The 25,135-nt window shown below is 46.3% G+C and overlaps 1 protein-coding gene across 1 annotated transcript in view; it reads right to left on the bottom strand.

Annotated features, from left to right (window-relative positions):
• Nucleotides 1-15,396: 15,396 nt before the first annotated feature.
• The window catches only part of LOC143301365 (uncharacterized), a 33,439-nt gene continuing 23,700 nt past the window's right edge, over nucleotides 15,397-25,135 (bottom strand). Inside the window, exons 9-12 of the mRNA XM_076615604.1 lie at nucleotides 23,719-24,919; nucleotides 21,608-21,738; nucleotides 20,002-20,361; nucleotides 15,397-19,020 (exon numbers count right to left, since the gene is read on the bottom strand). Of these exons, the coding sequence (XP_076471719.1) occupies nucleotides 16,960-19,020; nucleotides 20,002-20,361; nucleotides 21,608-21,738; nucleotides 23,719-24,919 (3,753 nt within the window). The 3' untranslated portion in view covers nucleotides 15,397-16,959. The remainder of the gene's footprint in view (nucleotides 19,021-20,001; nucleotides 20,362-21,607; nucleotides 21,739-23,718; nucleotides 24,920-25,135) is intronic.

Raw genomic sequence — 25,135 nt, 5'->3', positions numbered from 1 at the left:
CCGCCGATATTTTCTCCCCCTCCACTAGATCTTGAGTGGTGATCTGGACGCTAGTCATTCGGATGAGACGATAAACCGAGGTCCCACGGTAATAAAAGGGTTGTTCCTGGCAAAATTCTGTAGAAAAATCCACTTCGATAGGAAAAACAAATAAAACTGCTTGCAGGAAAAAATACAAAAAAAAGGGTGGCGCTGTAGTATAGCGACGCGCTCTCCCTGGGGAGTGCAGCCCGAATTTCACACAGAGAAATCTGTTGTGATAAAAAGAAATACAAATACAAATATATGTATATATTTATTATATATATATATATATATATATATATATATCCCTCCCCCTCCTCCCCCTTTCTCTCTCTTTCTCTCTTTCTCTTTTTCTCTCTCCCTCTCTCCCTTCCCCTCTCTCCCTCCCTCTCTCTCTCTCATTCTCCCTCTCTCCCTCCCTCTCTCTCTCTCATTCTCCCTCCCTCTCTCTCTCTCTCTCCCTCTCTCCCTCCCCCCTCCCTCTCTCTCAAACGAAGGTGGTGTATGAGTGACCGATTTTCAACCCTTCTCTTCTTCCATCTCTGGCGATCAATGGGAAGACCCCCTGCAGCCGGGGAGGGAGGGAGGTGGGAACCAAGATAAGATGGGGGAGAGGGACTGATGGGGATGGCGGTAGGGGGGCGGGAGGGTCGGGGGGGAGGGGCATGGAGGGGGGGGGGGTGACGGCGGTGAAGGCGGCAAAAGCGAAGAGATGTTCTCGATTTGTTGACTTGATTGCAGTTTCGTGTCCACAGATAACAGCAGTACGCGCGCGCACACACACACACACACACACACTCTCTCTCTCTCTCTCTCTCTCTCTGTCTCTCTCCTCCTCCTCCACCCTTCCACCAGCCCCTCCCCCCCCCCTCTCCCCCGCCTCCCCCTTCAAGCACTAGCAGGTCTGCACCGTATATGTCGACCTGTGAGATCCGTCGGAAAAAAAATCTCCACCCTTTACCCACCAGGCATCCGCGGGTTACCGAAATTCGAACCCAGGACCCCAGATTGAAAGTCCCGCGCTGTACTAATAAGACCTCGGCGATTGCGCTCGTCGTTTTAACATAACGGTCACCTTTTCCCCTGCTTGAACAAGCGCTGGTCAAGCTGTATCAACTGGGTAAGTAACACAGTGACTATTCGTCAAGGGAAAAGCACACAGATACAGATTTCTGAATGAATGTGTCTTTGCTTTTTTTTTTCTTTCTTCTGATTCAATTCTTTCCTTCTTCTTTTTTTTTTCTTTTTTTTCTTTTTTTCTTCTTTTTTTTTCTTCTTTTTTTTTGTGTTGTTTTTGGTTAATGAAGAAAGCCACATGCATAAAAAAAAAGAAGAACAGAAAAAAAAACGAAAAAAAATGTGCTGTGTGGACGTGCATACAACGTTGGCCACACACGTACAAAAAGGCGAGTTATCTCTCTCTGTCTCTGTCTCTGTCTCTCTCCGTGTTCTGCTTTTCCTTGCTTTCTATCCTTCTCACTGTAAACTGCAAACTTCTCACAACGTTAACTCTACGAGATCTATGAGTGAGTTTCGTTTGTTGTTGTTGTTTTGTTTGTTTTTCGTAAATGGCCGTTTTTGTTTTCCAATGATTTTAGCCCCGCCTGGTCGTCAGCCATACTCTAGTTGTGGAGGGGGAGTGTTTGCCGTGTTGAAGTGGTAGAAGAGCTCTCTGCTAGCATTCAGACCACATGTCGCCCGCCCTCGTCGTGTCTTCTTTGATCGTGCCAGCCGCTGTTTTTCTGTCTGTCTGTCTGTCTGTGTCTGTCTCTGTCTGTCTGTGTGTCTCTGTCTGTCTGTCTGTGTTCTTTTTGTTGGTGATGATGCAGATAATGTCTTTTCCTCACGCTCCCATGTCCCTCTCCTCTGTCACACACACACACACACAGACACACACACACACAGTGACACACACACACACACACACACACACACACACAGTCACACACACACACACACACACACACACAGTCACACACACACAGAGTCACACACACACACACACACACACACACACACACAGTCACACACACACACACACACACACACATATACACACACAGTTTTTCACTGTGGTAACAAACGCTTCCATCACTTTCCGAGGCCATAAACGTCGTGTCATTTCTAATTTCAGTCTCCTGTATTTGAGAAGGCCAAGTAAAATTCTGTGCCATTTCGAAGAAGTCTGCACACTGTTTGAAGATAGGCTTACTGGCAAAATGGTTCTTGCTCTTCCATTTAGGTAAGGCTTACGACTGCTCCCTATATCATTCTTTCTTTGTTGTGGATCGAGGGCGTGATGGACTTGTAGTTGTAGCCATGGGTTTTTTGTTTGCTTTTTTGTTGTTTGTTGTTGTGTGTATGTGTGTTTTGATACTCTGTTAGGCCTACTTTTTCTAGATTTCCGATCTTCCCAGATGTAGGCCGCTAGCTGTTGCAATACTAGTAAGTCTCACTCATTTCACTAAACACCTGCAAGTCCAGGGCAGCACAGTCACGTAAGTTTTCACATCTGGATGTTGCGCATTGCTTCAGTCGTGCCACTCTTTGACTCCCCATCCTACTTTCAGCTTTTTGAAGGGCGTTCACAGAGTATGTCAGAACAATGGCATGTTGGTTTGCAGGCATACGCCATCCACCGTGCATCATGTGTCATTGCTTCAGCTGCCATTGTCAGGCTGGAGGTTGTGAATGTATGCGGCATTCTCTTCCCTGATGAATTCTTCATTTGCTTTTCAGTGTAGGTCCCTAACCAGACTGACCTTTGGTGGCTCGACCGTCTGTATGTGTACGCAAATATCTGTTTCTATGATGTTTTTCTTCTCCTTTTTATCTATTAGTAGCTTCACTTTGCACCATTTTTGCTCTCTGATCATTCCCGATAATGTTCTTCCAAGAGAGGGCGAAATGGTTCTGTTGAAGATGTGTTCGAAATGTTCTGCAAATGCTTTCCATCTTTTTGTTTCAAATTTTGCAGTTGGTAATCCCCGCATACAAGCTTACGGTATGTTCTGTTTGTTCCATTCTCGATTTTACAACCGTGGCATTCTACGTCTCAAAAGGAACTTTTTTTAATGGAAGTTTCTTGGTAAATCGCGTTCTCTCCCTCTCAACGGGAACCTTTCATAATACACAACACTGGCTGACGGGATGACAGCTCTCCAGCACTTGCCTTGGAGTTGTGTCCCTTGCTTTATTCACTGTTCGTGTTTACCGAAGCAGTTGTTCCTTGCACAGCCAGAGCAAATAATTCCTTTTACACGTGTGTTTTGTGAATGAATAATACATTAAAGTAATTCATCAAAACTTTATGAATAGAATTCAAGTGGTAAGATTGTAGGTATGGAATGAACGCATTGTCTCTTTATTCTTTATAACAAAATTTCGTATTATTTAAAAGTATATTTACCATTTGGGGGTTACATCAACATAGTCATTTCACTCATGTGTTTTTTTTTTAACTTGGGTAATCTTACTTGGGTGTAAATTATTCGAAGAAGGCTATGAACCTAAGCTGCTTTCGATTTCTCCGCTTGTGCAGTGTAGTGTTTTGCTCACAATGTGTTAAAAACATTTCCTTTCGTGCCTGCAAGTAACCATGATGTAAGCAAATGTTAATTCCTTGTTTACTTCAATACATTAACAGCTTCGTGTTAAAACATCAGGCTCTTTATCCATATGGGTTTTGATAGTGGTGGCTTGCTGGGGGATGGATATTTTACCCCAGACTTCCAAAAGCAATAGATATTGCCGACTTCTTTGTGCCTGAACCCCATCATGTGTACATGAACGCATAACAAATATATTCGTCAAACATTTTTCAAGCCGATCTTAGAATCTATGTCGGTTTGGTAGGATACAAAACAGTATGTATTGATAATAACTCCATGAGAAAAATATTGGTCATGGACGTGAAAATGAAGAAAGAAACAAGAAACGTGACTGTGGTTTGGTTCTCTCTCTCTCTCCAGTTTCTCCCCCTCTCTCTCTCGTTTCTTCCCCCCCCCCCTCTCTCTCTCTCTCTCTCCAGTTTCTCCCCCCCCCCCCTCTCTCTCTCTCTCTCTCCACAAAAAATTTTTTTTTCTCTCTCTCTCTCAACAACAACAACAACAAAAAATCGTCACACTCTGTACCTTTAAGTCTTATTATTTCTCGATTATTATTCACACAACAATGACCAAGTTCATAAACAAAACAAATCAGATACAACCAGAAACAAAATGAAACAAAAAAGATATGAACGGCCTGGTTTATTAACATGTCTATACAGAAAGGAGGACAATGAATGAAATAGATATGTCCCTGTACACCATGGGGAGGGGGAGTGGTAAAACAAAAACAAAACATGATCATCCAATGCCAGAGGAAAGGGAGAGGCTGGATGCGCTGTCTTGAAGTGGATATAAACCTTGTCATCACAGTACCAAAAAAAAAAAATAATAATAATTTAAGAGGGTCAGGGTTGATGCCTGACATACACATAAACCTAACATGCTAGTCCGGCCTCGATAGCCTTTCCCTAGGTTTGTATAAAATATGAACATCAAATGAAATAAAATAAATGTGATAAACAGTTTGTTAGGGTCCACCCAAAGGTGCACTGGTATCCTCTACACATCTCATCTGACCACAGGCCAAAATCCATATCAAGGCTGTTAAAACTAGGGAGGAAAAAAAATACCTCCAGTACTCAACACCAGATGTCAAACATACATCTCTAACCTATTCTTGCCACTGAAAATTCAGTGCAAGTACTGGTATTGGCATACTTATACAACTAAAAACTGGAGCGATGCTGCCAACAATCTACCACTGAGGAAAATCTTTCAACATCATTTTAATTTTTTAATGTTTACATGTATACATGAAATAACAAGCCAAACAAGTGGGCAGGAAAAAATGTAAGAGAAAAAGTACAAGTCCATTTACTCCTGCATTTAAACTGCCGCTTACAGCCCAGCTGTCCGCCATTGCCAAACATGCTAAAATTACAGTAAAAACCTAAAAGCATCCTCACTTCAGAAAGCAAGAGCCAAGCCACAAATGTTCTTTCCAAAACAAACAGTTCATCATGACACCCATAAAGTTCTATACTGCTAAAACCCTGTAACTGAAAACCTTTGGCTAAACTGAAGGTGCCAGGAATTCTGCTTATTTCATTTGTGATGTCCAGATTTTAAAATTTTAAAATTAACACACAAAAAAGTCTGATAAACAAAACATTATAATATTTTTTTTTAAGTTGTTGGGGTTTTTTGGGGAGGGGGGGGGGTGTTTTTTTTCCAGATTACACCAGCAAATAACAATATGATAATATGATGCCATCATCGGCAGCAAATGCCTATCTCTGCACACTCCAGACAAAGCCACCAATGGAGCAGAGGCCTAGTGGTAGTGCATCCGACTAGGAAGCAAGCGCCCAAGGGTTCGAGTCCCACACATGGACCAGTATTTACACTACCTTTCCTCTATCTTGACAGTTGGTCTGGGTGCTAGCCTTTTGGATGAACTGATAAACTTAGGTATGTGTGCAGCATGTACTTTGTGCACAGAAAAGCAACCATAACATTAAAAAAAAAAAAAAAAGTCCCTGGTAAAATTCTGTTAAAAAAAAACACAAAAAACTTTTGAGTTTCAGTTTCATAAATTGTTACTTCTTGTTGCTTATAGTCCAGCCAACCATGCCACCATATCAGGACTGTCAAACCATACAAATGCTCAAACAAGTCAACACAAAACTGTCACATCTACACAAAAAAAAAAACACTAATACAAACCACAAAACAGTTCATGACACAGTATCCCAACCATTTAGCTCCATATGGCAAATAAGACAAAGCCATGCTGAGGACACCAGCCATTCCACTTAATTTATCATTCCCAGATTACAAAAAATCTTAAAAAAGGAAAAAACAATACTTCAAAGCCCAACAGAAAATGCATAATATAGGCCATATAGGCAAATAACACTGCAGAATGGGCAGCTAGTGCCCATCCCAGTGTTAACATCTCACTACCTAATTGCCAAAGCAAAACAGCACAGATAGTACATTATAGACTGTGGAAAAGAGAAAAAAAAAGTTTCAAGGCTTGCTTGAAAAAAGAAAGGGGAAGAGAGTGATAGAAAAGAGGACATTTCTTGCACAGAATTTCCAGAAGGTGGGGATGCTATTTATACTGAAAGGCGCCCGGCATCCCAACGGGGGAACTTTGATAAATTACAAATCCACTTGCAGAGAGAAAAAAAGGAAAAAAAAGATGTGGGTAGCGTTGCACTACGGCAACCATCTCCCGAGAAACCGCAGCCTTAATTCCATTCAGAGAAATATGCTCTGACAAAAAGTGATACAACACAACATATTCAATCACAAAAGACCTCACTGTCGGAGGACAGCAGTCTAGCAAGCACATCACCAATCTCTGACACGTTGAAGAACAACATAACAAGGGGGGGAAGATTTTCTCATCCAACTGAATGGACGGCAAAAGACAGAAAGCAGAGAGGGACAAGGAAAAAAGGCTGAAAAACAGGAAAGCTGTAAAAGCCAAAAAAAGAAAATGGCCACAAGGAAAATATCCATCCCACTTAGAACTGAAACCTGGCATCCCCTTGCTAAAGCCGAGTGGTCAAGGGCTTCCCTTGAAATAAAACATCCAGAGTTTGATTCTCGCAAAAACTCTCATTTTTTACTCTCCACATTGCATGGTGGTCCGGGTGCTAGTCTTGCAGATGAGACGGTAATCTGAGGTCCAATTGCAGCATGTACTAAGTACATGTCAAAGAACCCATGGCAACAAAACAGATTTTTTTTTATGTGTGAATGACAAGCCTAATCAAGTAATTTTTCATCCTGCAATACGCGTTTCATTTCTGTCAGTTTTCAAGTTTCATGTTTGTTAATCAGTATGTGCACAGGTACTTCAGAATCGCAAAGTCCAGAAGTGGAATAACTGCAGTGACTGTGGCCGTAAAGTTTACACACTTATCCATGGCTGTATGAATGGTCAGACGCATGATCCAACTCCATCCATGCCCCAAAAAGAAGAAAGCTTTTAAAATCTAGAATATATGATTGACATTCTTTTAATCAATGGTCTTCTGGAAATGTTTGATCTGACAGTTCAAAGGCATAGGCCACAAAATACTCACAGACAATGTGTGGTGACGTGTGCAGTGTTAAAATAATAAAAACGCTTTCTGTCAACAGGACACAAACAGCAATGTCCACCTGCACCTTGGCAATGTCTTAAAAGATCCCATCATAACCACCTAACTGCTTCAGCTTTTGGGTTTCAAAGCCCTAAACATGTTCCAACAATTGACCCCACAGCAACTGTCGTTTCTTTGTAACCCAAAGTACAAAGACATAAAACAGTTGTGCGAGTAAGAAAGTATCTGGATGCCATCACAAGATGTATTGTGCTGTATTGTTTTTAAGCATAAGCTACTAAGGTTTGAAGGCCCTCTTCCCTCTAAATGTACAACAGTTTTCATGTGTGTCACTTGCTCAAGTTGCAGTACTCTCTGAAAATGATCCTGAATCCTGACTGAATTCTGGGAAGCTGAAACCCTGGTTACTTCCACTGCTGCTTCCAACAGGAACACCCCCTCCCTCACAATCCCTTCCACCATACCAAGCAGCCGTCCTTACATTTTCATCCTACCCTGCTGCCTTGTCCTCTGGCAAAAGATTTTTTTTTTCAGTGAGAAAATCAACATGTATGCAATGTACAACACGGACACCAAGTTCAATGCTGCATGCACATACATATGAAAATAAGTTCAATATTCTCTCTCTCTCTCTCTCTCTCTCTCTCTCTCTCTCTCTCTCACACACACACACACACACACACACACACACTCTGTCCACCTCTCTTTCACACTTTGTTGCCCAAGTCCTAGATCCATGGACACATGTATGTATGTACAGCCCCACCCACACAGACTCAGCAGAAATCCTTCAGCTTGTGTGAAACTGTATCACTCAGCATATGTGCACAGCACGGGCAGCCATTTGATTTGCATGTCACAATGTACAGCATGGTGAGACATTCTCCTACAAACCTGGTAAAACAAACAATGCAAGATGCTGTACATTACAAACTTCTACAACTAAGAAACTTAATTTATACACAACAGCTACAACCATAACAAAATGCAACCATTCAACAACTGTAACATGAACAAAAGTCAGCAAAAGAACACCAAACAAACAACAAAAATGTAAGAACTGTTCTCAGACACAGCAACTTGACAACAAAGGGTTTTTGTCCGCCACTTTTCTGACACAGGAAATGCACTTCAACATGTGTCACTCACCTGTCACAGCAGTGGTTTTTAAGCCTGGGATTCCAAGCAATGCTCATCAACTGTTGCATCCACACATAAAGAAAGCAAAGTGTACTACACATACTGTACACATTGTACGTTTCTCTGTTCACAACACAGTTTTGGTACCCTCTTTACAAAATCAGTCATTTTGTGCAAGTATACAAATCCCTCCCCCCCCCCCCCCACACCCCACCCTTCTCAATATATCTAAAATAATCTTCTCACTGGACATCATGATAATGTACACTGAACAGGAGATGAATACTATATAAATGTAAATATATGATAATTCTTTCCTCACAACATACAACCAAATGTTTCTGGCTTGTCATGTAAGCAGACAATTAATGCACAAAATGATAGATAATCTTCTTATACACAGCTTTTTTTTTTCTTGGTCATCATACATACATGTATGGATTGTCACCCTGGCTGGATGAGAAATCCCTGTTTTCTTGCACGTTGTATTGTATTTGTATTGTATTGTTTCACTTTTTGTCACAACAGATTTTGTGAAATTCAGACAGTTCTCCCCAGTGAGACCACAGCATCACCACAGCGCAGCATCACAGCGCAACGCAGCACCACCAAAGCGCAGCGCAGTGCAGCACAGCACTGCAGCACAACGCAGCACCACAGCGCAACGCAGCACCACCAAAGCGCAGCGCAGTGCAGCACAGCACTGCAGCACAACGCAGCACCACAGCACAGCAGCACAGCACCACAGTGCAGCATGGCACAACACCACAGCACAGCACTACAGCGCAGCACCACAGCACAGCACTACAGCGCAGCGCAGCACCACAGCACAGCACCACAGCGCAGCACCACAGCACAGCACCACAGCGCAGCACCACAGCGCAGCACCACAGCACAGCACAGCACCACAGCACAGCACCACAGCACAGCACCACAGCGCAGCACAGGGTGCAACACCACAGCGCAACACCACCCTTGTTTTTGTTTTGTTTTTTCCTTTCGTTTTTTTTTTCCTGCCTGCAAGCTACACCTCTTTCACTATCAAAATGGATTTTTATACAGAGTTTTGCCAGGAACAACCCTTCTGCAGTCATAGGCTGTTTCACATTCTTTCAGTGAACTGAAATTCTCTTGGTCTACATGGATGTGTTGCCACATACAAAAAACAAACAAATAAACAAACAAGCAAGACCGGAGCAGTGGCGAAGACGCCATGCATCAGACAAGCGAGCCAATGCCCAGAAGTTAAAGAGTCCCAGCGAGGACAGGGATTATTACTCCCCCCCTCCACCATACCTTGACTGGTTGTCTCATCAGCAGCTGGGTGCTGGTCTTTCTAAGGAGGCGATACACCAACATCTTGTACGCTCTTTGTGCACATAAAAGAACACACATCTAGAGGAGAGTTGCCCAGGTAACAAAACGTCTGTAGAAAATCCACTTTGACTGTGAAACAAATTACACCTGCAGACAGAGAAGAAAGAAAAAAAGAAGAAAAAAAATGACAATGGGTGTTGCTGCACTGTATCAACACACTCTCCCTGGGGACAGCAGCCCTGATTTCACACAGAGAAATCTGTTGTGACAAAAAGTAATATGTAACAAGTCTATTTTTATCAACTGACCTTCACATACTGATGGGCCATATTTCCTTCCTTCAGCTGGTGTAAAACCTTTAGTTTTATACAAATTGGTTTGTCATTAAAAAAAAAAATTTAATTAAAAAAAAAAAAATCTAAACACAACACACATTCTGTTGGTCACCAAACAAGCCTGTACAAGCCAGGACCCAAGATTTCATTATAACATCCACTTTTAACATATTAGACATAAAGATGGATAAACTTAACTTCAGTTTCATGCCATATGATACAGTTTCATTATTCATATTTGTGATGTGTTCTTCTATGCAGATTAATTTCATTAGAGTTTACTTTCATAGTTTTAACAGTTTCATACACACATTTTCTTGTCACAACAGAATGTTTCCTAGGATAGTGAGCATCATCTAGCCATTCACTTGATTTTCTGGACATTCCACACATGATATTTGGTCACACACACTTCTGCGTTATTCTCCACATGGCACAAGTTTACAAATTGACTCATTCTTAACATACATGTTTTTTTTTACTAATAATACTTCTCTGCTTTTCTTTACACATTATCATTGAACCCTCTGACTGCTGCCGATAAGCACACTGATAAGTGACAGATGGTCACCTACTGAGATACCACAGCTCACATGTCAGGATGTCAGTCACCATTCTACATGAATTTGGACTGCCTTCTCTTGGGATGACTGCATCACTTTTCTTCAGCAAGATCAATGCAACCACTGGTCAGCTGACAGAAGCGCTGGCTGCCCTTCAACTGACGCCGCACTGATTTCACTGCACAGGGTTCAGCAGTCAAGCAGTTCAATCAACTATCCTGTGCCACTGTTGCACTTTCAGTTTCATCCCCCCGCCCCGCCCCTCACTCTCCCACTTTGTAATTCAGCAGAAGTTGTTGGCACATGTGCTCTCAGCAGTTCATCCAAAACTAGGATTTTTCTTTTAATATTGTACGCAGGAGAACACAAGACTTGCCATCGTATCTGTTCTGCTAAGCTTCATACATTGTTTCATCTGCATCATCTTACATTACAAACCGTTGATCATGAAAAAAAAACCAGCACACCATTTTGTTGGTTCTTACAATTCAATACAATTCAAAAACATCATCTTATTTTATTTTGTAACAACCTGTATGCATTCATTTCATGCTGTACAATGACAAAAAAACAACAACATTTGAACAGATCTATACACAGCCCACAGAACTAACACTCACCCTCTCTCATGTTGTGGTGTGGAAATGAAACGATACCTGCCACCAAGTGACTCACCACTGTTTCGCTAGTTGCAAACAAGATACATATATAACACAGCCAGCTGTTCTTGTTTGTCCTGACATCCTTCTAAACTGAACAGCCCCTCACAGCGAGTGTGGTGACAGAAGAAGGACGCATCATACACATACATGACAGCTACCTTAGGAGCCCTTTCCAAGAAAGTCCCTGTAATGTCAACCAACACTCTACAGATATTCAACAAGCACCTGTAAACCCCTCCACTCACTCGCTTCTTACTGAAACGTAAGATTCTGTCCACTCATAACCAATGTAAAATTCCACACGTAAGATTCCATGCTATCAACTTTTGTTTTTCAGGGTTTTTTTGTTGTTTTTTTAAAACACGGGAAGGAATCCAAGCACCTTACACATAACACATGCTCTGTGACAGTGCGTACAACTACTTCTCTTGTTTACATATGTGCCTGTGGTTTCAGTCAGTCACTCCTCCACTAACAGTTGACATGCACACACACACAAAAAAAAACACAAAAAAACAACCAGATTCACATATCTGCACATGCACAGGTGGTTTTTTTCATCAACATCTTTACAAATATAGATTACTTTCTGAAATATTCATCATCACCTCGTTAAATTACAAGCAGAAAAATCTGTGATATTCCTGAATATTCAAGGCATTAATTAACATAATTATAATTCACCATCCACATCCTGAGGGAAGTCCGCATATTTCACACCTACCACCGCTGGAAGCAGCCAGTCACTTTGGTCATGATCTATGGCCAGATGGGAGTGTGTTGGGTGGGGTGGGCATCTGTATGTTCAATGCTTTTGCCGATTTCCTGAAACTGTTTGGCTGACATAATACATTATACAGTCTGACACATTGTCACAACAGCTGGGGCTTTTAGAATACAAAATTAAAACATTCCAAGAATCTTTGAGTTTGACCAAAGGTCAAGGTCAAAAGAGAAGGAAGAGTAAAAGGTCAAGGTCATCAATGAGGGGAAAAAAATCCTTTTGCTGTTCACGCAGACACATACATGTCTAATTCTCAAACAAGACCTGCACTGACTGGTTCAGGGACTGGACCAGTTTACAATAAATCAAAAGTTAATACTGAGATTACTTAAATCAAAATAAATAAACTTGATTCAGTTGTGGGTAAACTGTACGTAGATAAGACACATCATGCCTGCACACATTACCTGTTACACTTTCACTGATGCAGTGAATAACACTGTTTAATGTTTTCTAATTTACAATCACTCACTGTTTTACGTTTTCTAATTCATAATCACTTACTAGCAGTATAGTTTCGTTTTTTTATGCAGACATCCACAACTCAATGATATCCACGCCCCCTAAATAAAAAATAAAAAAAAGGAAGAAGTCGATTATCCCAACAGAAACATTTCAGGCAGTTTGGCCATCATTCATTCATTGAATTTGTAGCTGAAAGTTATCAGCAATTTGAGGTAGAGAAATTAAAATAATGACCAGCCACTAAAAACTGCTTATCATCACAAATCGTTCAACTAGAGATCCCTTAAAAATAAAACTTATTAAACTGAATTTTGTGTTTACCTACCGAAATGATCTGTAACTTGAGGACAAAGGAAGACATATGAGAGCACCTCCCCACCAACAGATTGACGGGTGCAACAGCCAAAGCTTAAAGCATCAGACTTTCAATCTGAGGGTTCCTGGTTTGAATCTCGGTGGCGCCTGGTGGGAAAAGGGTGGAGATCTTTCTGATCTCCCAGGTCAACATATGTGCAGACCTGCCAGTGCCTGAACCCCCTTTGCGTGTATACGCACACAGAAGATCAAATATGCACATTAAAGATCCTGCAATCCATGTCAGCATTCGGTGGGTTATGGAAACAAGAACATACCCAGCATGGACACCCCCAAAAATCGAGTACGGCTGCCCACATGGCAGGGTAAATAAACAAAATGGTCATACACGTAAAATGTTAAATGTTTGTCCTAGTGTGTATGTGTGCATGCCTGAAATCTGACTGAATGACACAGAAAACGAACGATAAGCGCCAAATGGCAGCCATCAGTTGGCTCTACCCAGGCAGACAGCTTGTTGTGTAAATGAACCCGTATTTGTGAAGTGCTTAGAGTTTGGTCTCTGACTGAGGATAGATGCTATATAAGTATCCATATCAATCAATCAATCAACCTAACTCCCCCACACCCCAAAAAAGGAAACACCCACTAGAAATAGTACAGTAGTAGAAGTAGTGCTGAAGTACTGTGCTTGAAAACCCAATGTTGGAACAGTAAGTACAACAACAAAAAGTCAACTACTGTCACACACACAGACATACAGTATATACATGTATATTCTCACACACCACGCACACGCACCACACACACACCATACACACACCACACATACACACTATACACACACACCATACACGCACCAAACACATACTAAACACACCATACACACCACATACACACACCACACACACACACCATACACACACCACACACAACATACACACACACAACATACACACACACACCACACATACACACTATACACACACACCATACACGCACCAAACACATACTAAACACACCATACACACCACATACACACACCACACACACACACCATACACACACCACACACAACATACACACAAACAACATACACACACACACCACACACACACACCATATACAAACACACCATACACACACACACACCATACACCATGCACACACCCCACACACATACCATACACACACACAGTGACACACACACCACACACCACACACCACACACACACCCGCACTGGGACACCGTAGTTCAGTCAGAAAACAATCAAGAGTAGCAGTGTTCCCAGTTAACGATGCATGAAAGTAAAGCATCTTAATACAGAAATTCAGAACAGACAGACTCCCAGAACGTCGGTCACAGGGAAGTGTGCCCTGTTAGCAGCAACACTTAACAACCATGCACATTTCAAAACGACGCTTGTGGTTTTATCATCCCATCATGCATGCGGTTTTGATGACAAGATCTGGTTTTTCAAAGAGAGAAAGAAAAAAAAAACCAACATTCAGCAAACAGAAAATCAGCATAGATTCATTTCATTCAAGGTTTTCAAGTCTTCACGTTGTTCATCAGCTGTTCTACTTGTGACTAAAGTAGTGAGCACACCACTAAGTGACTGTGGTGAAAGTGCCACAATCGTTTTCCCACGTCATCAGTTACACCCTCAGCTGTGAAGATGCATCACTACTTGCAGTAACAAGCCACTCTCAGGAGCAGGGAGCATGGAGGGTGTTGGGGGGGGGGGAGAGAGAACAATGACCTTCTTTAAAGTGATACCCCTGCAAACAAAATATGGCTGCCTTAATAGCAAGGTATAAAAATGGGTCATATACAAAGACCACTTGTAGGACTGAACGAGTGAAGGTGAAAGTGACAGCCCAGGAACCCAGAAAGGAAGGTAAAAAGATGAAAAAAAAAAAAAAAAAGAGCTGAGGAAATGCTGTCAAGCCCTGAACATACCCAGAGGGCTGGTGACCCTGACACACAGCAGTCACCACATCCCTGAGAGTGACTCCCAGTGTGAGAGAGAGAGAGAGAGGAGGAGGAGAGAGAGAGAGAGAGAGAGGAGGGGAATGAGAGTGAGAGAGAGAGAGATGGGGGGAGAGGAGGGGAGTGAGAGAGAGACAGAGGGAAGTGAGAGAAAGAGAGGAGGGGAGTGAGCCTGAGAGGAGGGGAATGAGAGAGAGGAGGGGAAGAGGAGGGAAGTGAGAAAGAGAGAGAGGGAGAGGAGGGGAATGAGAGAGAGAGAGGGAGAGAGATGGAGGGAGAGGGAGACCAGAGAGGAGAGTGAGAGAGGAGGGGAGAGAGAGGGAGAGGGAGAGGAGAGGAGTGAGAGAGGAGGGGAGAGAGAGAGAGAGGGAGAGAGGGGGAGAGGGAGAGGAGGGGAGTGAGAGGAGGGGAGTGAGAGAGAGAGGGGGAGAGGGAGAGGAGGGGAGTGAGAGAGGAGGGGAGTGAGAGAGAGAGTGAGAGAGGGGGAGAGAGACCAGAGTGAGAGAGGAGGGGGGAGAGAGAGAGGAGGGATTGAGAGAGGAGGGGAGTGAGAGAGGAGGGGAGGGAGAGAGGGGGAGTGAGAGAGAGAGGGAGAGAGGGAGAGAGAGGGAGACCAGAGAGGAGAGTGAGAGAGAAGGGGAGAGAGGGAGATGAGGGGAGGAGAGAGGGATAGAGAGGGAGAGAGAGCAGGGTTAGCGTTAGCGTTACAAGGGAACTAACAGTGTCGGTCTGAAGGCTTGAACAGAGAGATGGGGAGTAATCATAGGAGAAAACTGTTTTTAAAACGTTTTTTTTTTTTTTTTTTTTAAAGAAGGTAGAAGGTATGGAAGCATGATGATGGTGTGTGTCAAGTCCAGCTCCACTAGTCGCCAAACTAAGACAGACAGTGTGAACAAAAAAAACCAGGACAGACACTCTGACAGACTGGTTTTGTTTGTCCAGTATCAAGACACAGCATTCTCATTCATAACCCAATGCCATGGTTTTTCTTATTGTTGTTTTGGGGTTGTTGTTTTTAATTCAACAACCTGCAAGAGATATATTTTTTTTTTTAATTTTAAAAAAGAGTTAACCATAAAAAGAAGAGAGAAAGAAAAAGCCCTGACCCCAAACATGAACACAACAAAGCGCTGATTGTCCTTATTAGCCATTCAGCATTCCTTCATGCACATGAAATGCCAGTACAACCCAAGTAGCTAAAGAAAAAGCTCACCATTTTAAAAGGAAATTAGCACTGTCGAGAAGGTGAAGGATACGCACAAACGTATATGCTCATGTTCATCATCCACTGTTGATAAATTTCATTAGCAGATTTTTGTCAGATTTTTGTAAGCACATAGGGCTTCCTGCAAATGTCAGTCAACTCACCAGAGAGTGGCACACACAATGACCCATACAGGCAATTATCACAAGAGCCAATCGTTCTCAAACCTGCAGGACAAACAGTAATAATAAACAAATTAATTCTGAGACCAAGGAAACGGATCAGCCATCATCGTCACCAGCTGTTACTAGTCAAAGGGAAGTGTGAAGTTAATATTGCAACCACATGTCAACCTTTTTTTCTTCCATCAAAATTCAGAGAGGCTCAGTTTCAGAGAAATCCCATCCCTGGCATTCATATTACTTTTGGCAGTAACACAACAAACGTCAAAAAATAGGACTTTTTTTTTTTTTACTTTCGGATTGCAATTGTTCTTGTTGTAACACCTCCTGTTAACTTTTTGATTCCTCACATGGTGTTTTCAGTCTTACAATGCAAATAATACAGACAACAAGGAACACACCAGCTCCTGCCACCTGAAACAGGCCTTCCTTTGGCACGACCAACCCAGCTTGTTGCTGCCAGCAGGTTTTCATTGCCAGAGGGACACAAGACCCCAGAAACTGAACAGCTGTCACGGTGGAGCAGCGGCGAGTGGACGAGGAAATCCAACAGCAACTAACGGCCGGCACTAGCCCCCAACATCAGGCACCAAGAAACACCTCAGCAGTGAGGAAGGAGGTAGGGAGACGGCAATAGTCCACTTCTTACCGCTGATAAATATTTAAAACCAAAACATAACAAAAAAAAGAAAAGAAAAAAATCCTCAACAACAGAAGAAACAGCGTCTCTCGAAGGTAAAACCATGTGTAAAAACAGAAATCAACAGTTTCTCTGTCAGTTCCAAACTGTTTGTCCGTCCCATCCTAACTGTTGACGGGTGGGGACTGTGCGCGGGGAGGAGGAGGGGGACTTGAACAGTAGGTCTGCGGCAGGAGGCTGGTGTGAGCGTCTCCATCGTCGTCGACATCGCCTGGCTGAGGAGGGGGGTCCGTGACCACGCTGGTCTCCACCACCAGCTCTCCCCCCTCCATGGTCTGACTGACGTACACTGTCTCGTCGTCCCCGCAAGGCTGAACGTACACCGTCTCCTGGTAGGCAGGGGGTGGGGGCTGGAGGGGGGCGGTGGTTGCCGTTGACGACGATGCCTGCTGCCCGTACATCCTCTCCTGCAGCACGGCCACAAACTGGCGGGCTGTGTCGGCGTCCAGTGGCGTCCCCTGGGCATACTGCTGCCGCACCCACTGGGAGGCCAGTGACTGGAGGGCTGCCTCCTCCTCCCCCCCACCCCCATCTACCACCACCGCCCTCGCCTCTTCCACCATCACCTCCCCACCCCTGTCCTCCACCACCTCCTCCTCCTCCCCTCCCTCGGGGCTGGAGCAGTAGGTCTGGGGCAGGAGGCTGCACTCCACCGTTTCGCAGGCCGCCACGTCAACGTCCTGTAGCAGGTCCCCAGACTGCACGATTACCTCCTCCACCATCACCTCCTCCTCCCCCACACCGCTACCCTGCAGCACCACCTCCTCACCCTCGCCACCCCAGCTGTCAAGGGTGGGTAACTCCGCTGACGACGTCCTTTCAACCAAGCCCCCTCTCACCACCACCTGCCCATTCTCGTCCACCACCACTGCTGCCTCCCCCCCCTTCTCCATTCCCATCACTTCCTCCTCCGCTGTCCTCTGCTGCCCCCCATTAGCCCCATACAGCGCAATGGACTGTTCCGCCGCCAACTGCACGTCCACGTCTCCTGCCGACAGTTGTTGCTGCTGCTGCTGTGCGGCACACACCTGTTCTGCCAGCGCCTGCTCCGACAGGTGGATGCCGTGCTCTGACGCCAGCACATGTCCCGACAGCTGGGCTGCCTCTTCCTCCGTCAGGTGGATGGTTCCCCCCTCACCCCCTGCTGTCGCCAGGTGGATGGCGCCATCGTCCCCGGCTGACAGGTGGATGGCCTGGCTGCCCGCGGCCAGCTGGATGGTTTGGTGGGCAGTGATGTGCATGGTGTGGTGGTGGGGGTGATGGGGGTTGTGGTGCTGCAGGTGCATGCCCTCCCCCACCCCCGCTATCTCCATCTGCACCTGGCCCTCAGGCAGCAGACGCACCAGCACGCTCTCCTCCTCGCCCCCCACCACCTGCTGCTGCGAGGGGTCTGAGGGGTCAGCCAGGTACTGAACCACCCCCTCCCTCTCCTCCACCACACTGTTGCTGAAGGTGGTGACCGTGCTGCTGCTGTTGTTGTTGCTACCCACCGCAGCAGCCGAGGTAATAATGGCGGTGGTGATGGGGGAGGTGGAGGCAATCAGCTCCCCCTGGGACAGAGGGAGGGAGGAGGAGGACGCTGCGGCCAGGAGGTTGGGCCCCCGGTGGATGACGGAGGAGGGGTGGCCCCGCCCCCCGTGCACTTTGTCGGCCGACGACTGATGCTGTGTCAGGACCGAGTGCTGCCGGCCCTCCGCGTCCTCCAGGGGGCGGTGCCAGCTGTTGGACAGACTCTGGTGGTAGGTCACCGCCACCTGGGAGTCCACGTAGGCCTTGGAGGAGGCAGACGACGAGGAGGAGGGGGCGGTGGATTCCACACACAGACTGTCCTGCGATAAGCGTTTGGCCCGGGGAGGGGCCGCCTCCTGCTGACTGTGAAGCGCCTCCATCGCCTGTTGTCTGGCACCCTCGTTGTACAGTTTCTGCCCCTCCCTGTCCTCCCTCTCCACAGCCGACGCTAGGCTGGTTGCTCTCCTCTTGCGAGGGTTGCTGGGGGCGGCGGGTGCGTAGTGCTCCATGCCAGACCCGTACTGCACCGGGGGAGCTGCCAGGGTCTGTGGGACGCTGTCATGCAGGGTCTGGGAGGCCAAGGTCGCAGGGTCATGCTCTGTTGTCAAGGGGTGAGCGTGAGAGGGCTCACGGAGGTTGACCGACACCCTCCTCACCTGAAAAAACCATGACAGAAAGACTTGACTCTCACAGCGACAGCTAGCAACTCTCCATCAGTCAGGTCCAGTTCTGATTTAACGCTGTCACCAGTACATGCCCACTACACTCTCCACTCCTAACCTCAAAATCCTGTTCACACGATCCTGTCCTCACCTGACAAAATGACCCCGATACACACTTCTCAATCCAATCCTGTTAATAACCTTACAACCAAGATCCTGTATACCACAGCAGACAACACACCTGAGATATGTACAAAGAGACAACACAAACATCTACAGCCTCCCACAGATCCAACACACCTGAGAGATGAACAAAGAGACGACACAAACATCTACAGCCTCCCACAGATTCAACACACCTGAGAGATGAACAAAGAGACAACACAAACATCTACAGCCTCCCACAGATCCAACACACCTGAGAGATGTACAAAGAGACGACGCAAACATCTACAGCCTCCCACAGATCCAACACACCTGAGAGATGAACAAAGAGACAACACAAACATCTACAGCCTCCCACAGATCCAACACACCCGAGAGATGAACAAAGAGACGACACAAACATCTACAGCCTCCCACAGATCCAACACACCTGAGAGATGTACAAAGAGACGACACAAACATCTACAGCCTCCCACAGATCCAACACACCTGAGAGATGTACAAAGAGACGACACAAACAACAATAACAATGAAAACACTGCAACAGAAAACACACCTGAGAGGCATAAAAAAAAAGACAGAACACAAACAATAACAAAATTAAAAAACACCACAGCAAACACACCTGGAAAAGAAGTCGTGAGAGACAACGGAAAACAACATTCATCATCACCTGCAGACAGACAAACACACACACACACACACACACACACACATACACACACATGCACATGCACGCACGCACAAACACACACACACACATACTCACACACACACGACACACACAAACAACAAACAAAAACACCCCACCTGTGACGATGACCCGTGATGACCAACAGACGATCGATGCGGCACAGCCATGCCCCCTGACGACGCCACGCCAGCCACGTTGGACGAAGACGATGACGATGCTGACGACAGCTGCAGGAGAAAGTCATCGCAGTAGGCCAACAGCTGCTGGATCTGAAGCATGGCCGCAATACGCCTCAGCGCCTGCACAGAGGCGGGCGTCACGTGCAGCACCCCCTGGTAGACGTACTTGAGGAAGTTGCGGGCGGCCTCCACACTGGTGTGACGGGGCAGGTTCACCTCCAGGTGGGAGGTGGGGTTGGCCTGCCGGAAGGTACTCTGCAGGTAGGGGCTGGCCGCCAGGAGCACCAGTTTGTGGGCCTGAACCAGCGGGAGGGAGGGGAGGGAAAACAGGGTCAGCTGTGGTGAGTTTGTGTTGTGTTGTGTTGTGTTGTGTTGTGTTGTGTGTTGTATTGTACTCTCGGCTTATATCACAGATTGACATAAGTTTACAGTTGGGCCAACAGCAAAGTGAGAGCTGTATTATCAATGGTTTCTCCAGTCAATGGGAAATCATTTACAGCTTAGTCTTTTGTGAAGGACTCTGACTCTCAAACTAGGAGGCAAAATTGAACTGGCTCTTAGTGCTGCAGCCTTGTGGGCTAGTTGGCCTTTGGGAACTATCCCAACGTCGACTGTGGGGATGTAACTTGGGCAAGACACTCTCCACTATAATCAAATTCTAGCCCAAATAGTCGGAACAGCAGTTGCCTCCTCTGCTGTTCTGATGGTCATAGTCGGACACGACTGACTATCACATATATTGTACTGCATTGCATTGTATTCTATTGTGCTGCATTGTACTGCATTGTATTGTATTGTATTGCATTGTATTGAAATGTATTGCACTGCATTGCATCATAACATTTTGTCACAACAGCTTTCTCTCTGTCAGATACGGGCTGCTCTCCCTGAGGAAAGCAAGTCACTACAGTGCAGCACCATGCCTTTTTTCTTTTAGTATTTTACAACATTTTTCTGCAAGCAAGTTTATTTGTTTTCCTATCAAAAGGACTTTTTCTACAGAATCTTGCCTGGTACAATCCTTTTGTCGCAGTGGGTTCTTTTATCTGCGTTCTTTGTAAAGCACTTTAAGCTCGGTCTCTGACCGAGGATAGGTGCTATGTAAGTATCCATATCATCATATCATATCAAACCCCCTTACAATGGTAGCAGCATAATGAACCTGTTGAATGATGTCAACACAACACAGCCTCAAGCATGAAAAGGAGTCAAGATTGCAACTTGGGAAATCTATTTTTTAAACCAATAATTGAATTCAGAATTTAACATCTACATCAGGTTAAAATAAAGCCCAATGCAGTAATTTTTATTCATAATCTATAGCTGCAGTCAAAATTCTTCTTCTTCTTCTGCGTTCATGGGCTGCAACTCCCACGTTCACTCATATGTAAACAAGTGGGCTTTTACATGTATGACTGTTGTTACCCCGCCATGTAGGCTGTTTAGGTTATCCAAAGGATGCAGTTCCCACAATCAAAGACTGAGAGACAGAAGCAGCAAGCAGTAAGTAGGAGGAGGAGGGTGGGGGTGGGGGGTGACTCACAGGCAGACGGATGTTGTCCACTTCCAGAGAGGCATCGAAGAACTTGCCCTCCTGCCACAGCTGACTCAGCTGTCGCTGCAACTCTGAGCCATGCTCCGGGTTGATGTACACCTTGTCTGCCACGCTGCCCTCTGTACCCACATCGCATAACTCTGTTACCACCCTTCATTTATCCCTCTGTGACCCACATCACACCGCTCAGTTATCCCCATTTGTTTATCCCTCTGTGACCCACATCACACCACTGTTACCCCCTTTGTGACCCACATCACACCACTGTTACCCCCTTTGTGACCCACATCACACCACTGTTACCCCCTTTGTGACCCACATCACACCACTGTTACCCCCCCCCCCTTGTGACCCACATCACACCACTGTTACCCCCTCTGTGACCCACATCACACCACTGTTACCCCCTCTGTGACCCACATCACACCACTGTTACCCCCCCCCCTTGTGACCCACATCACACCACTGTTACCCCCTTTGTGACCCACATCACACCACTGTTACCCCCTTTGTGACCCACATCACACCACTGTTACCCCCCCCCTTTGTGACCCACATCACACCACTGTTACCCCCTTTGTGACCCACATCACACCACTGTTACCCCCCCTTTGTGACCCACATCACACCACTGTTACCCCCTTTGTGACACGCATCACACCACTGTTACCCTTTGTGACCCACATCACACCACTGTTATGTCCCTTTGTGACCCACATCACTCCACTGTTGTGCCCCTTTGTGACCCACATCACACCACTGTTATGCCCCTTTGTGACCCACATCACACCACTGTTACGCCCTTTGTGACCCACATCACACCACTGTTACCCCCTTTGTGACCCACATCACACCACTGTTACCCCCTTTGTGACCCACATCACACCACTGTTACCCGCTTTGTGACCCACATCACACCACTGTTACCCCCTTTGTGACCCACATCACACCAATGTTACCCCCTTTGTGACCCACATCACACCAATGTTACCCCCTTTGTGACCCACATCACACCAATGTTACCCCCTTTGTGACCCACATTATACCGCTCAGTAACCCCCCTTGTTTACCTATCTGTGACCCACATCACACCGCTGTTATCCCCCTTGTTTATCCCTCTGTAGTAGCCTTCACATCTCCCTTATTTATCTCTGTAACCATCATCACATCTATCAGTTACCCCCCTTATTCATCCCTCTGTAACCATAAGCACCTTGCTCAGTTACCCCCCTTATTCACCATAGCTATGTAACCGACATCATGTCACTCAGTTACCCCCCTTATTTATCCCTCTTTAGGATCATCACATCTATCAGTTACCCCCCTTTATTGATCTCTTTGTAACCATTACAATGTCCATCAGTTACCTCTCTCATTCATCTCGGTAACCATCGTCACATCCCTCAGTTAACCCCCTTATCTATCTCTATGTAACCATGATTTTAAAATAGTGTCCATCAGTTACCCCCCTTATTTATCCCTCTGTAATCTCATCATCATGTCCCTCTGTTACCCCCCTTACTTATCAAAGCACTGTAACCATCATCACATCCCTCTGTTCCCCTTTCCAGTGTTTGACAGACACCGGGTTTTTACTCAGGTCACAGCGCAAAACAAAACTGGCCATTGCAACAAGAACTACAAAACATATATAATATAAAAAAAAAAAAACAATAACGAATTAAATCAAAGAATAAAAAGTTGCAAATGATCTTATTGCAAATATGCTTGGGTGGGAGTGATAGGATGGACTGATGTAAATGCTGAAAATTTTGCCACCAAGTTCAGTGGGGCACTAAATTAAAAGAAGAAAAATAACTTTTTAAAAAAAGGGAAAGAAAGCCAAAAAATAACTTCAAAAAACTATATATAAAAAAAAAAAACCAATATGGAAATTAGTACTCCAGTCCACCCATGAAAATGATTAGCCCACATGACGAAAACAAAACAAAAAAATGCACTGATCATCAACATGAACAATGTCACACAGGATTTTGTTCAACCCAGCTGCTGACTGTGAAAGCTATCTCCACATTCCCAGCAAACGCCCTCCCCTAGCCCTGTGAGCATGTTTGTCGATGGTCTCAGCCACTGCTTACCTGAGCTGGTGGCTCCAGAGGACGAATGCACTTCACTGAGCGTGGGGGTGACGATGGCCGTGGTGTTGGACAGGCCCCGGCCGTGACGCCCTCCGTCCTTACTCTTCCTGCCCACCCCTCCCTCCGAATGCACCTTCCCCCTCCCCTTCCCCTCCCCCGGACCACTGCTCTCTGCCTGGGCCTGCTGCCTGCTGGCGCTGCCGGAGGGGGTGGGGGTTGAGGGGGCGAGAGGCTTCACCACCTTGGGCTGGATGCTGGCTGTGGACTTGGGGGTGGTGGCCCCTCCATGATGCCCCCCGCCTGACCTGTGAGTCGCCTGCTCCTGTTTCCACCCCGCTGCCTGGCTTTGTGTCTTGGGGGCCGCAGACTTCTTTTTGGTCGGCTTTGCAGTAGCTGAGGTGGTGGCGGTCATGGTGGGGGTGGCGGTGTCGCTGAGGCCGTTGGCGGCGGGGACCAGGACGGGCCAGGGCTGTGTCCTGTCCACCCCCACACCACCGGCGCCACCGTCTTTGCCAGGCGCACCACCAGGGACCGTCACCACCACCGACACAGAGTGAGCGGCCGAGTGAGCGCTCTGCTGGGCGGCAGTGGTGGAATAGGCGGGCGGGTGAGCGGTGGTGTAGGCCGGGTAGGAAGTGGTGGCGTGAGTGGCGCCACAGGTGGTGACGGCCAGGGACACTGGCGCCGTGCTGACCGGCGACACCAGGTGAGACAGGACGCTGTGCTGCGGCACGTGCCACGAGGATGTGTGGGTAGTGGTGGGGGTGGGGGTGGTGGTGGTGGCGATGGAGGGGATGGAGGTGAGGGTGGTGAGGGGAGGGAGGGCGGTGAGGGGGGGCAGGGAGGCCAGCGCCTGATCCACAGAAGCCTGCAGCATGGCCTGCACCAGGGAGGAGGAGGAGGAGGAAGGGGTGGGGGTGGAGAGGGGGGGGAGAGGGTTGGTCAGCATGGCGCCCACCATGGACCCCACCCCCCCTGCCCCCTCCATCACCCCCAGCTGGGCAGCGGAGGGCGGGTCACTGGGTGTCTCCACCTTGATGGTGGCCCCTTTCTTGCCCTTCTTCTCCTTGCTGCCCCCGCCCCCCTTCGCCTTCTTGGGGCCGGGTGTCGTCACCACCTCCCCCGACGACAGCTGGTGCTGCCGCGTGTTCTTTCGACGCAGGTTTCTGGCGCACATTGACAGGTCCCTCTGCACTCGCCGCTGCACAACCATTCACTCTTGTATTTGAATAATGCTGCATATATGTTGTGTGTCAGTGTCAGTGGACCACAGTGGACCACAGAACTGGTGATACACGATATGTCATATGTCATTACAGACAGAACTGGTAACCAGCACTATCACCAAATGATTTATATAGCTCAACTTCCAATGGCCTTGGCAATAATCCCAATAGTGGATTACAGATGGAGATTT

The sequence above is a fragment of the Babylonia areolata genome, chromosome 27 (assembly GCF_041734735.1).
Source record: "Babylonia areolata isolate BAREFJ2019XMU chromosome 27, ASM4173473v1, whole genome shotgun sequence".
Classification (NCBI taxonomy): domain Eukaryota; kingdom Metazoa; phylum Mollusca; class Gastropoda; order Neogastropoda; family Buccinidae; genus Babylonia; species Babylonia areolata.
The sequence above is the reverse complement of the archived record's forward strand: the minus strand, read 5'-3'. Positions and strand labels throughout refer to the sequence as shown.